Source organism: Globicephala melas, chromosome 12 (genome assembly GCF_963455315.2).
Source record: "Globicephala melas chromosome 12, mGloMel1.2, whole genome shotgun sequence".
Classification (NCBI taxonomy): domain Eukaryota; kingdom Metazoa; phylum Chordata; class Mammalia; order Artiodactyla; family Delphinidae; genus Globicephala; species Globicephala melas.
This window is the reverse complement of record NC_083325.1, coordinates 50,294,499-50,310,870: the sequence shown is the minus strand read 5'-3', so window position 1 is coordinate 50,310,870 and position 16,372 is coordinate 50,294,499. Positions and strand designations below refer to the sequence as shown.

Here is a 16,372-nt window from a genome sequence, read left to right as displayed (position 1 = left end):
ATTTACAGATCAATAGATAATCTTTCATACGCAAAAGCTCAGCGCCAGGAAGGCAGAGTGGTAAAGAAAGAAATACTGCTTTGCAAATACAATATTGACTTGAAAAAATCCACCCAGATGAATCCTTTGATGTATATTCTTCTAGTCAAAGTACATTTCTTTATTCATGAGTTTTTTTCTCCCCCCCCAACCCTTTCAGGTTCCTTAATGAAGGATGAAGGGAATAATGAAGAACGCTGATTTCTAGTTGTCTTGAATTCTGTGCCGTCAATGATCAGCATGAAATGGAATCAACGCTGAGAATCTCAGAATAACATTTCTAAGTGCGTGTGTGTGTATGCAGCGCTTAGGGTTCTCAAGTCAAATGACAACACACCCCTACCCCTTGTAATTTCCTGCTCTGCTGGCTGTGATGATAAACATTTAACCTGGCTTAAGGGAATAAACAACTACTCCATCCTACCAGTCCCCTCTGGATTCCTTCATCCATTTTGTGTTTCCTCTTTGCCTTGAAGCAAATAGTTCATCATTCCCAAGAATATCTGAAATCGTTACCACCCACCTCTACCTGGCTGCTGGATTGCGGAGCTGTTCATGACCGCTGCTCAGACACAAATAAGAATGGAAAAAGAACGAAGCTTAACTGGGCTTTTTTTCCACGAAATCATCTTTTAGATTAGAGGACCAACTCTGAATTTAGGTGATTCCTCTTAGCAGTTTGGAAAACACTTCAAAGGACCACGGTCTGAGAGACCTGAATAGATGTCTTGCTGGTAGTGTCTTTGGAGTGAAAAGTTGCTCTAGTTCCCAGGGTCACCCTGTGCTGCATTCCGGGAGGAGTGTGCAGCTGGGAAAAGTCCACCCTGGGCAATAAGTCCAAAGGCTTAAGATGGACGGCTCTTCAGCCCAACTTCCCGAGGGGGATCAGCATGGCAGTGGATGTGAAAGGACCTCATACTCTGTAGGATTATGTAAGTATATATATTTTTCAGAGCCATCGAGGAGGATCATTTAACAGTGACACAATTCCTCTAAACTGCTTGCAAGTTCTTTTCTTTCTCCAGTTAGAAAGCGTGTTTCAGATACACTCAGAACGATAACCTCCTCTTAGGAACGGATGTGGCTGGAAGTGGTCACCTCCAGCTTTGTCTGGACTTGATGGGGAGCCAGGTGTGCCTGAGGATTACTGAACACCTCAAAATGAGAAAAGGACACAAAGGGGAGGCTGGACTTGACGACAGATGACACAGATTTCCAGAGTCAAAGTCGGAGATTTGTCCCCTCTGTTCTGCCGGAGTTCCCCCTTCAGTCTAGGGCTGTGCCTTCCACGCCCTCATCCTCCCAAGTTCCTCCCCAGCCCTCATCCCCTAGAGGGAGGGCTGAGGGTCCTTATTAATAAGAACAAATGGTGCTGGCTACAAGGTGCGGGCTAATATTAGGGCCAAATGCTGGAGCTCTTGATTTCAAACTTTGCAGTGATTGCCCATCCCTTGGTCACGTGCTCCCAGGCCCCCATTCTCAGACGTGCTGTTATCATCATAGCTGTGGAATGTGTGAGTGAGGGGGTCCCTTTCTTCTCGAATCTCTCCTCTGCAGGAGCGCTTCTCGTGAGCCACATGTGACAGTTTGTGAATAGGGGTGTCCCTTTGCATATCCTAATGTGCTTTTGTTCTGCTATGGAAGGCTCTGTGGCCGCCCCTATACCACTCAGACTTTTTCTAAGAGGAAGGGGAGAGGAGAAGGAAGGGAAGAATGGCAATTGGGAGGGAAAGAAGAAAAGAAGGGGTGAAGGAAACCACCTGGGTAATAGGTAGTTTTAAGAATTTTATATCTATATAGTTCTTTATGGTTTATACACTAAAAACAACTTGCAAAATGTTTCTACAGGCATAATCTTACTTAGTTTTTACAACCACCCAATTTACATTACAGATAAGGAGGCTTAGAGAAGGTAATGGTTATCTAGCTAATGAATAACAACATCCCATCTGGAATCCAGTCCTTCTGACGTCATATATAGTTTTTTCTTTTTCTTTCTATACTGCTCCATTAAATGTACAGGCATGTCCCAAAGTCCTTTTTTTTTTTTTTTAACTCATGCTTTCTAGGTGAAAGCTGAAGGTCTTAGGGGCCACCATAACTCTGTATTAAACCCTTATTGGACTTTTTCTGAGGGTGGACTTGTAGACTTTGACTGGTTGGCCAGAGAGAGTATCCTACAAATACTTAGTACATTTATTGATGTTTTTGAGCAGTTTGTAGTTTACAGTATATTTTCCCATGTAAACCTCACTTGAGAGTCCTATAAGCTATGCACCTCTCAGAAATCCAGTGATTGGCCCAAGAGTAAATGGTGGAGTCAGGATGAGGTCCTAGATTTTTTTTTTAATCCTAAGGCCCATGCCTTTTCTGTTACCTCAGATTTCCTCCACTGCTATGTACCTAACCCAGGTTAGATTCTGCAGAGAGCATAGCAAAGTCCATTTAGAGAGCCACGGCTCCTGAGTCAGTCATGACCCTGACCTCTGAGCATGAATGGCTACATAATTTGTGAGGTGCAGTGCAAAATGAAAATGCAGGGCTCCTCGTTCAAAGCTGTTTAAGTGTTTCAAGATGGCGACAGCAGAGTGTTATACCTGGGGTGAGGCCCTCTGAGCGTGGGTGCCTTTAGAGCATGGAGCCCCGTGAGACTGCCCTGGTTGCGTGCCAGTGAAGCTGGTCCTGCCTCTGACATGAACTCAGGAGTGGAAGACCTTGTTTCTCTCTCAGATCCTTCCTGGGGCTCCTATCAGAGAGCGGAAGTTCCAGGTCGTAGGGACTTTGTTCTGTTAAATCTCTTATTCCCTCAGTCAGCCTCCATTCAGTGAGCTAAAACCACAGTGGCCCGGTGTTCCTTATTTTACTTGCTAACTCCAGGTCTCCTGGATCAAAAGTTAGGGACAGAGTCATAATATCACTAGTAGCTAATCTTTATTGAGCATTTACTATGTCACAGGAACTGTGGGAAACTTTTTACATGCTGTAAATTGATTGCAGAGATGGCCTCAATTCCCTGTCCTTCCCTGTATCCACACACCTTGTCTTGTGACTCTGCAGCTTTTTCCATCAAGTAGTGGAGTCTGGTTCTCCACCTCTTGAACCTCAGCTGGTCCCATGCATTGCTTTGGCTAATAAAATTCAACAGAAGAAATGGTGTGCGAATTCGGGGTTTAGGTCTCAAGAGGCTTGCAAGCTTACTGTCTCTATTGGAACCCCAGGACACGTGAACAAGCCTGTGTGAGTTGGCTGGAAACGAACACCACTTGGTGGAGAGCCGTCATCTCAAACCGAGACCACCCAGAGCACCAGCACCCACTTCGCCTGCCAACTAACTTCAAATACACGCGTGAGCTTAGCTGAGGTCAGGCCAACAGAGTCCAGCTCAGCAGAACCATTCCACTGATCAACTCACAGACAGGTAAAAATGATACATCGTTGTTGCTTAAAAACTGTCCTTTGAAAAAAAAAAAAAAACTGTCCTTTGGGGGTAGGTGGTTATGCATTATTATTATGTTAATAGATAACAGATACACGTTCATCATGATTTCCATTCTCTTGACAAGGAAACAGGCTTTAAGAGGTTAAATTCTTGCCTGTGATCAGTAGCTAATAAATGGGCCCAGAAAGTTTGACTCCATAGGTCAAATTCTTATCTGTTATTTTGTGGGGCCCCATCACAACACTCAGGGCTCTGACAAGCCCTCAGCGAATCTGAAAGCTGTTTGAGTGGAAGAAGCAGAGTTCTTGCAAATGGAGGCAGGCCCATGGGATAAAGCTCAAACACCAGGAATCTCTCTGCTGATAAAAACACCATGTCTATTATTAACCAAAACTTTTAATATAAAACACTGTAATCTATCAAAGAAAAAAATGCTTAAATGCAGAACAAGAGAGACGATGTCTTTGAGGTCAAGGTCACAAGCTAAATGCTAGCGGAAATTTTGGCTGTATCTCATTAACACTAAATTATGACTGAGTTCTGCAAGAGGTCCTTGTGACAATCCCATTAATGCAAATGGCATTCCTTATGATGTCTGTTTTTCTAAATGAAAACAAAATGCAATTATGTCAGTGGAATTCACTCATTAAACTAAACTAAAATCCACCAGCAAGTGTCTCCCCACTTCACTTCTGCCCCACATCTTTGATTAAAAGCAGTTGTTCCCCAGAGTTGCAAATGGATATTTTGCTAAAATATGAATGCACAATTTGATCATAGAGCAGGCACAGGAGTTCTTACAGATATCGGAGGTTGGGAAGGTTCTGGAAGGCATCAGGGTCGATGTATAGCAGGTTGTTGGCTTTTTCAATTCTACTGTAAAAGAGGAGAGAACATGCACGTGACCTCAACGGTAAGGAATGCTGTGGTGTTTTTCACATTATGCAGAGTATGTTAATGTCATTCACCCATCCATCCATCTATTCATCCATCCATCGTTTCAACAAAAATTGAGCATACATGTGGTGTCTTTTACTATACTAAACTGCGCAAACAAAATATTAACCCTGTCCCATATAACTCTCATCACTGAAGTCTTCCTGGAACCTATTCATCAGAGACGAACAAAGCGCTGACTGGGTGAGTCATTTCCACTGAGCACAGTTGAGTCTTTAACCATTAAGGATCTCCCAGGGTCTGAGGAGGCTAAGAGGGTAGGGACAAGACTAATGGGGGAAACGAGCTTTTGTCCGGTTGGGAGACAAGAGAGAAGGGCATGGAAAACAACAAAAGAGGGTGGGAAGGAAAAAGGCTGAAGGGCCAAAGGAGATTAGAGAAAAGGAGAGTGAAGGGGCAAAGGAAAACAAAGACTGGGGGAAAACCAGTGGGCATCTCTGTGCAGTCCCAGGAGACAGCAGCTGGGAATGTGCCAGTGAGTCCCCTCATGCTCACACTGAGGCTGCTCTCTCACAGCTCATGGGAAGTGATGGCTTCTGCCCCAGGTTGACCTGCACTGTGTCCTGATCTGGACACAGTGCAGTTCTGGAGGTGGGCATGTTCACATTTGGATTCCGACAGAGAGAGGCTGCCCTTTCCCCATCTTGCTAGATCAATGTATATTTGCAGAGATGCTCTGTGTTAATTACTTCCTCCCTGTTTCATTAGCTTAATGTTGCAGTAACCTGTAGCTACCCAGATCCAAGTACCAGGTAATTAATCATTTTAAGTACGGTCAGTGCTACATGGGGGTGAGAACCTCTCCATTCAGTAAAGAGATGAAAGAGCCATCCCATTAGCTCCACTGCCCGTTGAAGAGCATAGAGGGACGCCTGCTTGACCTTGCCCGGAGGGCCAGCTGCCCTTTGGTTCATTTCTCTGATATTCTCTGTGGGTTCTGAGACCCTGGTCAGATCTCTTTTCCCAACTAGGGTAAGGAAAGGCCAAGCACAGTGAGAAGGAAGGAAGGAGCACTAGGGCAGTGGGGGGAGGGAGGGAAGGCGTCAGTTGCAGAGGCTTAATGACAACGAGGAAGAATGAGAGCGGGATGCAGAGTGAGTAGGAGAAAAGGGAAGGAGGTCTGCCAAGATGGACAGACTGTCATTCCTAAACAAATTCATATGGATGTATGTATGCATATATGAATTACGCATGTGTGTGTGGGTATGTATATATGCTTGACAAGCGCTAAAAAATGTTCAAAAAGATACGAAGGAGTCAGGAGATTTATGTTCAAGTCCGTATCCTGCTGTGGATTTGGCTGGGTGACCAGACAAGCCTCACAACTTCTCTCTGTCTTTCTTTCCTCACCTGTAAAATTAGGGAAGTGGGGCACTGGCTTTCCTAACTGTGCTCCATGAGAATTTTGTGAGATATTAATCAATGCTTCACAGAGAAACCTTTCCAATGACATTAGCTGAGAAACTCTTCATACGATATCCTTCTTGGAGATTCCAAGTGTATATTCGCATATTACAGGCTCTGAGTTTTCCTATAGTAAGTGAATCTGTCCAACTTCACCTTATTTGACCATAGACTTTTTTCCTTTTTTGGAGCACTTAATAATTTTCCAAGTGTTTAATGACACACAGAATATACTTTGGAAAATTTTGCACCAGATTGTCTGTGAAGTCTCTTCTGGCTTTGATAACCTATGGTAATTAGAGACTGGTATGAAACAGAGGTGGATCTGTGTGAGTATTGGCATGTATGTAAAACTAGAATGTCAACAAGAGGAAGTAAATTTGGTTGGAGTAGTAAAGAGGCCAAGGATTGTGATGACCTTACCGTATGCCGGTTGATGTGTTAGATCTGTTTAACATGTATCATCTCATTTATTCATCACAGTGATCCTGTGAGGCATGCAATTTTATTATTCTCACTTACAGATAAGAAAACTAAGTCTTAGCATGATTTTGTATCTTGGCCAAGGTTTCATGGTGGGTATATGGAGTCAAACTAAGACTGCCCATCTTCAGCTACATCATGGGGGATTTATTCTGGGCTTTGACTGTGGAATAAATTTGAATGAGAGGATGAGGTAGACGCACTTGCAGTCACAGAGCTACATTCTTGAGTCTACTATGCAAGAAATTCTGGGAGGGAAGAAGCAGGATAAGACCGAGCTCTGGAATGGGACCTGGATCACCAGGCAGAGACACATGACTTTGGACTTTTGGACTGACTTTGACATCTTAAAATGAAATTCTAGGGGTCTGAGGGCAGAGCAGAGCCAGGGCCTCCCAGGAATATAAGTGAACTTTAAAGCTATGGCCGAGGACAGCCATGAGCAAACAGGTTCTTGCTTACATTTCATGTAGTTTGGGCAGATTGGAGAACACATTTGCCTCTATCACTTCCAAGACATCATTCTGCGAGATCTCTCTGCAAAGAAAGAAATAGAATTCAAGTCAGTTCCGTTACACTCCAGAAGTGGATTTAGAGCTCAGCATAGAGCCTTGTGCCTACAATGATTCATGAGACACACAAAACTCTGTTCCTTCTCCCAAAAAAGGCAGCTGTAATGATGAGGCAAAGCTAACAAATGGGATGTTAATACTTGCAGAACAATGAGAGAATAAACCCAAGGCAGTGATTCAGGTCAGAGGTTATTCAGTCTACAAATGTAGCACCTGAGGCCCAGAGAGGGAAAGGGACTTGGTTAAAGATATTTAGGGAATATGGGGGATGGGAACAAACTTTACATTCCCTAGACCAGGGGTCAAGCAAACGTCTTCTACAGGACCAGGCAGTAATTTTTTTTTTTTTTTCTTTTTTAGCTTTGTGGATCATTTGGTCTCCGTTGCAACCACTCAGTTGATATTGTCGTGTAAAAGTGGTCAGAGATATCATGTAAATCAATGAGCATGCCTCTGTTCCAGTCAAACTTTATTCATAAAAACAGGGGGCAGGCTGGATTTTGTGTCATGGGCTGTAGTAGTTCAGTGACCGTGCCCTAGACCATGGAGGCAAGTTCTTCATTCTGCTAATCTGGCTTTGGGAGAGGAGAACCTCAATTCAGTCTCTTTTAAAGAAACATCCATGCCATTTTACCCAAGCGGCGTTTGTTATTCCAGGACCTTTGGCATTATTGTTGTCTTGGCCTAAAATCCCCAGAAAAGATCCTTCAGCTCCCAGCTTATTTCCTCCTGGAGCAATTTGAGGGGAGTGGAGGATGAAGTCCCCTCTGCAGAAGCCCAGAGCTTATGAGGAGAGAAGGGTAGCTTAATGAGTTAATGTTTATAAAGTGGTTCAAAGGTGAAACACGGTATTATTAGGCCTCCTGAGGAAGGCTCTCATGCAGTTTTAAGAGAGCCTCAGGAAATCTCATAGGCAGCATGCACTCAAACTGGCTGAGGTGAAGCGCTGTCTGCTGGCCTGGGATTTAGCTGAGAAGCTATAGAAAGGCTCTTGATCAAGGGAAAAGCCTGGAGGGCAGGGCAGGGCAGGGAGAGGGCCTGTTGAGGGAGGGGAAACATGGTTGTGAGCGCAGTCAGCTCAGGGAGGGGAACTGGTAACATCCGGGGCTTGTCAGCTCAGAGGTTGGCAGGGTCGTTTCTCACACTCCCCCGAGAGTGCAGAGACATTTTGTGAGAGAAAAGCACCTCTTATTCTATGGTGGCTTCCTTCGTGATTCATTTGGTAAAGTGAATTGATCTTCACAATTTTCGTAGTTGAACATAGATGAGAGTGGTGTGTACATGTGTGTATTTAATAGGACATGTTGGCCATTGGGCATTTATTTTGCTCCTCTGTCCTTCAAGTGGAAAGAGTACTGGGAGGTGCAGAAGTGAGAAGGAGTAGGAGAGGAGTGGTAGACCTTGAAAAATGAGACATTTATTTGAACACTTAAAGGAGTCAAGTGAAAGAGTTGCACAGGTAGAAAATAAGCATGGAGGAAAGCACTAGGTGACAGAGAGGGTTTAAATGCAGATAGGCCCATATTGTCCAAAAGCTATTTCCAGGTTCACTTACAGGTCCTGGTAGGTTTGGTCACCCCCTTGCGGTAATATCTCAGCCTAATACTGCCTAGAAGGTGGACATTTTGACTTAACTGAATTCATGTACCAAGCATTCCATTATATGGATTTTTTTTCCAAAGAGAACTAAAAATTATTAAAACGAACTAGCCAAGAAACACTTCTAAATTAATTATTTCAGAAGGCAGTTCATATTTTCTGGCCTCAACTTCAAGGACAGGAGAGGGTATTGGGGTTGGGTGGAGGCTGAGGGAACCTTTGGCTAGAGGAGGCTTGGGGGGAGGTGAACAGCATGCAGTAGTGGAAAAACACCTCACTGGAAAATTCAGGGATCTTGCTCCCGTTCAACCCAGTTCTGCTTCTAGTTATTTCTACGCTCTTTGACTAGGTATCTACTATTTACCAGCCACTCTACATACATTGTCTCCGATCCCTTTAGCATGCCTGTGAAGTCAGTGTTTTAATCTCCATGTTAATAAACAGCCCCATCTGTATGCAGAACCAGCTGTGGCTGACTGCCGGGCTGGAACAGTTTCTTCTACATGCCCTGCCTCCCAGGGCCACGCTGGGCCTAATATTTCCACTCCTATATATTTACTCAAAAGAAATAAAAACTCATGCCCTCCCAAAGAGTTGTACAGAGATGTTCATAGCAACTTTATTTGTAATAGCCCCAAACTGGGAACAACCCAATGGATGAACTGTGGAATATCCGTACAGTGGGATATTACTCATCCATAAAGTGGAACAAACAGCTGAACCAACATAGTTGAATCTTTAAAAAATTATGCTGAGTGAAAGAATGCAGACAGGAAAGAAAGCATACTGTCTGATTCCATTTATCTGAGGGTCTAGAAGAAGAAAAACTAATATGCAATGATAGAAATCAGAGTAATTGTCACGTGGGGCCTGGGATGGAGGTTGCTGGCAGGGAAGAGGCAGAGAGCTCTCTGGGATGATGGAAATGTTCTATATCAAGATTGGGGAGGTCTGAACATGAGTTTGTCTAACTTATTGAACTTTTCGTTTTTTTTGAGTTATTTTTGGCTGCGTTGGGTCTTTATTGCTGTGTACCGGCTTTCTCTAGTTGCGGCCAGCTTGGCTACTCTTCATTGCGGTGCGTGGGCTTCTCGTCGCGGAGCACAGGCTCAAGGTGCGTGGGGCTCAGTAGTTGTGACGCACGGGCTTAGTTGCTCCGCGGCATGTGGGATCTTCCCGGAACAGGGCTCGAACCCATGTCCCCTGCATTGGCAGGCGGATTCTTAACCACTGTGCCACCAGGGAAGTCCTAACTTATTGAACTTTAAGTTTAAAATGAATGCATATATTTTATTGTATATGAAACATACCTTAATACAGTTATTTAAACAGTGTCTTTCATTCAAAGGAAGGAGAGTAAATTCCATTTTGTTTGTGTTTTGAGAACTCTGAATTAAGAGAATTAATGGAAGAATGTTGGTTATATTGTCTGGCCAGAAGGTGGTGTTCAACTCCTAGCTCTATCCTGGAGCTTCTCGATAAGGTTCCTTCCCTCCTGGCTGTTCTCCCCGCAACCTCCCATTCCCTCTCCACAATCTGTAAAGTGCATAGCTGAACTAGGTCAGAGGATCAGAGTTTCTCAACTCTGGATGCACATTAGCATCTTCTGGTGGACCTTTAAAAACTTCCGAAACCTGAGTTCACATCGGAGAGTTGGATTTATTTAGTCTGGGGTGAAACTCTGGTGTTATTTTATTTTATTTTATTTTTCCCTTTAATTCTCCAAGCAATGGTGATTCTAATGTGCATGGTCTCTGGTGGTCTCTGTGGTCAAAACTATTTTCATAATCATGCTAAAATATAATTTTTTCACTCATTCTATGAGCATACAGTGGAGCCCAGGGGCTAGTTGATGTGTGGATGCAGAAGTAGATACGAGAATCCATCTGTCTTCTACTAAACAAGATGTTAAAATGTTTTGACAATATGTAAAAAAACTATGGTACTCTTCTCCCTAATATTTTTTTGAACATGGTTATTTTGCATAACAACTGTTATTTATGTTATTATGTAGAGATTTATTATTGTTTTAAAATGGACTAGTAAAATATTTCCCAGTTTGAATTTCTAGAATGGTAAGTGTCAGTAGCTATAAGCTACATAAGCAAAATCTGTTTGGTGTCTTTAATAACTTTTAAGATGTAAAGAGATCCTGAGCCCAGAAAGTTTGGGAACTGTCCAATGTAGGCATTGAACGCTGTTCTTTTTGGGTGAGGGATCCTGATTCTGTGGAAAGCTTATTTCCAGAGATGAGGCTCTCATCTCAGACGATGCTTCTCAGTTGTTCATGCATATATGAATCACCTGGGGATTGTGTTGAAATGCAGATTCTCAATGGGAAGATCTCGAGTGGGGTCTGAGGTTCTGCCTTTTTAATGCCTCAGGGTGATAGGGATGGTGCTAGTCTTGAGACCACACTTTGGATTGCAAGGTTCTTTAGAAGAATGGTAGTAACACCCTAACAGGCCTTTCTCCCCAACACACACCCAGTGGTGGGTATGAAAAGCATGATAGAGGAGGAGTGGAGTGAAGTACTTGATTTTAAAAACCCTTTATCCCCTCTGGAAACCCTTCCCTTACTCTCTTATTGAAGTTTTTCTGTCCTCTAGATTCTCACAAGACTTCTTTCATTTCTCAGTTAAAGCAATTACCATGTTGTTTTGTCATTGCTGTTTTTTGTGGGGGTTCTCATTGTCTAATTACCTAACCTGACTTTGAGTTCCTGGGTGGTATCTTATCCATCTATCTTTCTATCTCTAGCATCTAGTGGTACGTTGGCGTGTGATAGGTACTCAATAAATGCTTAGTGGGTGGATGTGTAGATGAAGAAAAAGTCGTCTTCAGGTTCAGAAACAGCATCTGAAAAGCTGCAAAGGAGATGAAGTTTGTCTTCTGTAGTCTTTCACCCCCCTTTCTGTAGCCAACGTGCCCAAGTATGGTATGTGATGGCCAAACCTAGCTTGTCTGTGAGTTAGATTTTTGTCCCAGGGATTTTTCTACATTGAATACACAGCATGCAAGGGACACATACCTGGATTTGGTCTATGTATGGATGTCTAATAGAGTCTGGATGCTTTTAGCTCTACCCCTATGGGTCATAGCATTTCCAGCTCCTCTCTGGCTCACAGATGAGGTCCTTGAATTTACAAAACACCCATAGAGGAGAGAATGGGAGAGATGACTGGTGTGCCTGTAGGAGTTCTTAAAGCATTTGATTGGGTGTTAGATCTCTTCTGTGCATGGAATTCCACGTTTCTTTGAAGGCAGGGGAGATGTGCTTGCATGAAGTGCTGGACATTATCAGGACATTCCCTCTGGAGTGAGTTTCAGAGCCACAATCAAATTCTACTCCAGATTGCGTTGTTTTGGCCAATGAAGTGGCATTCATATACAAGTACACTTGTGGGTGGGGGTCGGGTCAGTAGGAGGGACTTTAGGGAGAGAATGAGCATGTAGCATTCAGCTGGGTCCAGCCTGAAATGTCAACGTATCCTAGAGTGATATTCATTTGTCCACCATTTCACCTGACACACAGTTGCCAAACGCTGGGACTGTTTCATTCAGAGAAGAGATGCTACAGGTTTGTGGGATTAGGAAAAACTGAAGAACTGTTACCAGCAATTCAGGACCTCCCTAGAATTTCAACGACATGTATGAATTGGAGAGCAGGATGTAATAAGAAATAAAACACTCACAGAAACATTGTCTTTGCTTTTTTTCTGATATAGGAGATATTCTCCAACCAGGTTTTCCCCTCTTTTCCCTCGTCCCCTGACCTTCCTTAGAGAATTTTCCTTCAGTAAATCTGACATATCCCTCCCTAACTGGGCATTCAACTGCATTAAAATATTTTTTTTTCTTTTTTTTTTTTTTTTGTGGTACGTGGGCCTCTCACTGTTGTGGCCTCTCCCGTTGCGGAGCACAGGCTCCAGACGCGCAGGCTCAGCGGCCACGGCTCACGGGCCCAGCCGCTACGCGGCACGTGGGATCTTCCCGGACCGGGGCACGAACTCGTGTCCCCTGCATCGGCAGGTGGACTCTCAACCACTGCGCCACCAGGAGGGAAGCCCTAAAATATTTTTAATACTCACTGAATCAGATTTCTTTCTTTTGTCTTTAATAACCTCAGGCTAAATTTAGTTGACTGTTTCTCTTCCCTGAGTCCCCTGTGGGACGCCCTCACACACTCTCACATAGCCCTCACAGACCGCGCTGGGTTTGCTTTCGGGTTTGTCTCTTTCACCAGGTAAAGAACTCCTGGAGGACGGTGACATTGCCTTTCAGCTTAGTATTTCTGCTCCCAGCCAAGTGTTTGCTGAATGAGTGAATTATCTTTGAAAGATTATAAAAGATTTTCCACCTTTGCTCTTGCACAATGAAGCTGTGTTCTTGAAAATCTGCAGTAAACAGAGTATTCGCAAATCAGAATGTGTACTAACGCAAGAAGGAAGCTTCTGGTTTCGCAGAGCCTAGGAGTGCATTTTTAAAAGAGTGAAGAGCTAATCCAACAAATGTTCAACAAGTTTTAATTAAGCAGCTTTGGTATTTCAGGCACTAGGCTTCGCGTTGGGGCTCTAAAGATGAATAAAATGGGTTCTGGGTTTTGTCAATTGTCTTTAACTCAGCGAGTCTAGTATTCTAGGCTTTCCTTAACTGGGTGCTATCTTTATTTGATGGGCTACATCTGAGTTACTAGAAAGAATAAAATGGATTGTTGGTATGTTGTATTTGAATATAACTACAGATATATAAATAATATACTTTCATATATAGTATATATGTATATATATATAGTATATACATAATTATATATGTATTATACATTGTGTTATATACATGATTATATATTGATTATATATATGATTATATTATTATATATTGATTATATATAATATATGATTATATATTATACACACATAAGTGTGTGTGTATATATATAATCATATATTATATATAATATATATGTTATATATATATTATATATATATATGTATTTCTACCATATGTCTACTCCCTTAATTCTTCTGGAAATGTGCCAAATAACTTAAGTAAATACAGAACAGGGTGGGTGAAAATGTCCATGAAAATACATTCCAGTAAATTTCATAAATTTCTCCAAATATATACTTCCACCCTTATTTAGAATTCCCTTAAGATCAGATCTGGAGACTTTACAATAGAGACCTGAGTTTGAATCCTGCCTCCATTTCTTACTAGCTGTACAACTGTGGCAAGTTACAGCAGAGTCTCTCTGAGCTTCAGTTTCCTTGTCTGTAAAATGGGAATAATTGCTATATCACAGGGATGTCAAAGGTATTAAATAAGATGGTATGTGTGAAAGCACAACGCTTCTCACGTGGTAAACTCAAATATCGCTGTGCCTGCTTCCATCTCTCTGTGGAGTTGAGGACTGAAGTCCTCTGCATCTGGGAAGTACTGGGCTCGCTGATCACTGAACTGGGGAAAAACGGCGTGAGCAAGTGTTCTAGGAATGCTTCTCTTAACCCTGCCCACACATCATTTAAATTCTTAAGCCAGGCTATGGCATTATCCCAGACACCATCCTGAGTCTTAACCACAGTGAGACCTGCCATCTGGTCTGTTGGCCAACAAAGGAGATTAGGCAGAGCACGTAGGTGCCCCAACAAGCATGTCTCCACCACTGAAGTCCTAATCTAAAAAGGAAGCTGGTCCCTTTGGGAGAGGGTCAATACAGAGTGGAACATGTTGTCAGGGTGGGGTAAGGACATTGCCAATAGGCTCCTCTCACTTCCCCAGGTGGCAGCAGGTAGGTGCATTCCTTTCGTGACATGTCCCATCTGCTTCCTTCTCCCTGGGCAAAGTGCGTCTTTGCTAAAGATGCTATAAAGATGTCCCCAAATGAGACAGAAATTAAAGCACCCTCAGTGACTCGAATTCAACTCCTTCACTTTTAAATTCATCAACAACAAACTTGTGTCCATTTTTAATTTTGTCTTCATTTAAAATGTTAAGTAATAATCTATATTTTGGAATATTTCCCTTGCTTTGCTCAGCAGGTGAGGAAAGGAACTAAAACTCACAGACATAATAGCTAACGTTTATTATGCACTTCTTATGTGCCAAGCAATTTTTCTGCACTTTACGTTTGTTAAATTGCTTAATCCTCACAACAACCCTTTGAGGGAAGTACCATCCTTGACCCCTTTACAGAAGAGGAAAATGAGGCATACAGAGGTTGAGTAATTTCCCCAGTGCCACAGAGCCAGTGAGCAAAGTCGACCTAGGATATGAATGCACCATTCGTGGGGCCTCAAAAAGATGGCAGAAATCAGATAGGCCATATAGCCAGTGACCCGGAAAACTATTTCCACTTCAGAAGATCTTGTTGTTATTGTTTTAATTTCCAATAGAGTATAAAATTTTGGCTCAGCAATACGCCTATAAAACAACCAAATACTGCCCCCTTCCTCCATGCTGCATGGTACTTGAGTTCTGATGAGGCAAAATATGTCGACATGCTAATTCACCTTCTACAGATAAATCAAAGTCAGTAGAAGTGGAAGAAAGTATGAGAGGAATGTCCAACATAGAGCAGGGCAGACAGTGGGCATTCAACACCTTCTATTTTCCCTCTCACACCCTCGCTAAATGTCAGCATTTCTCAAGCTCTGTCTTAGTATCCCTTTAGATTTCCCTGTTAGAACCTCTCTGTTGGTGCCTCACGTGTCATCAGAACAAGTTTCCCTCTTAGACTGGAGACCCATGTCTGCAATGACCAAAGCCATGTTCTGCATACCCTTGATGGACAACTAGTCTGGAGCAGGCTTATTATTTTCCTCTCCCAATTCTCCATCACATCCCCCCACCCAGGCACAACCCCAGACACCAGCTGCATTGTCATTCCTATTGGTTCATTGGACCAACCCTAGCTTTAAATCTTGGGGTCACCTCTGACTCCTTTTCGACTTTTAACAGATTCTAAATCTTCTCAATTACTTTTTTTCTTTTTTTTTTTTTTTTTTTTTAGTATTTCTTGCAAATATCCCTTCATTTCCCACCATCATTATCGTAATTATGGCTCTTTGCAATTTCCGCTGGACCAGCGGTACTTAACAGTCATGTGATGACTCAGGATTTGGGTCTGATGTGGGTCGTCAATCATCTTTTTTTCAAACAAATTAAATGTCCCAGTGGCCAATGATTTACTCAAAAATTTGGAGTAGATTCAAAGATGTGTATATATATATATATATATATATATATATATATATACACACACAGAAGAAAAAAAATATATATATATTTTTTTTAACAAGAAAGTGGAATGGCTAGTGGGGAAAAGAGTGGAGTAGAAAGTGAGGACCTGGGGCTTCCCTGGTGGCGCAGTGGTGAAGAATCCACCTGCCAATGCAGGAGACACAGGTTCAAGCCGTGGTCCCGGAAGATCCCACATCGCGGAGCAACTAAGCCCGTGCACCACAGCTACTGAGCCTGCACTCTAGAGCCTGCAAGCCATAACTACTGAGCCCGCATGCCACAACTACTGAAGCCTGTGCGCCTAGAGCCCATGCTCTGCAACAAGAGAAGCCACTGCAATGAGAAGCCCGCGCACCGCAACGAAGAGTAGCCCCCGCTCGCTGAAAATAGAGAAAGCCCATGTGCAGCAATGAAGACCCAATGCAGCCAAAGATTAAAAAAAGAAAAAAAAAGTGAAGGCCTGGAGTTTACTCTGCCTGGATACAGGAGTGTAGCGAATATTTATGCTTGGGAGCCATGAGTAGGGAAGGTAAATGGAATTAAAAGAGGATGATAAAAAGGGAAGGAGGAAGAAAGAGCAGGAGGTAAAGGGAAAGAGGTTTTCTGGAGGTAGAATGATATTAGAAGTTAGAAAAGGTAG

At 42.9% G+C, this 16,372-nt stretch overlaps 1 protein-coding gene across 2 annotated transcripts in view; it reads right to left on the bottom strand.

Moving 5' to 3' along the window:
• The window catches only part of FSHR (follicle stimulating hormone receptor), a 163,506-nt gene that overhangs the window by 48,483 nt on the left and 98,651 nt on the right, over positions 1 to 16,372 (bottom strand). For both annotated transcript variants that reach the window (XM_030857716.2, XM_030857717.2), the window contains exons 3-4: positions 6,785 to 6,859; positions 4,280 to 4,354 (exon numbers count right to left, since the gene is read on the bottom strand). In XM_030857716.2, coding sequence (XP_030713576.1) covers positions 4,280 to 4,354; positions 6,785 to 6,859 — 150 coding nt within the window. The remainder of the gene's footprint in view (positions 1 to 4,279; positions 4,355 to 6,784; positions 6,860 to 16,372) is intronic.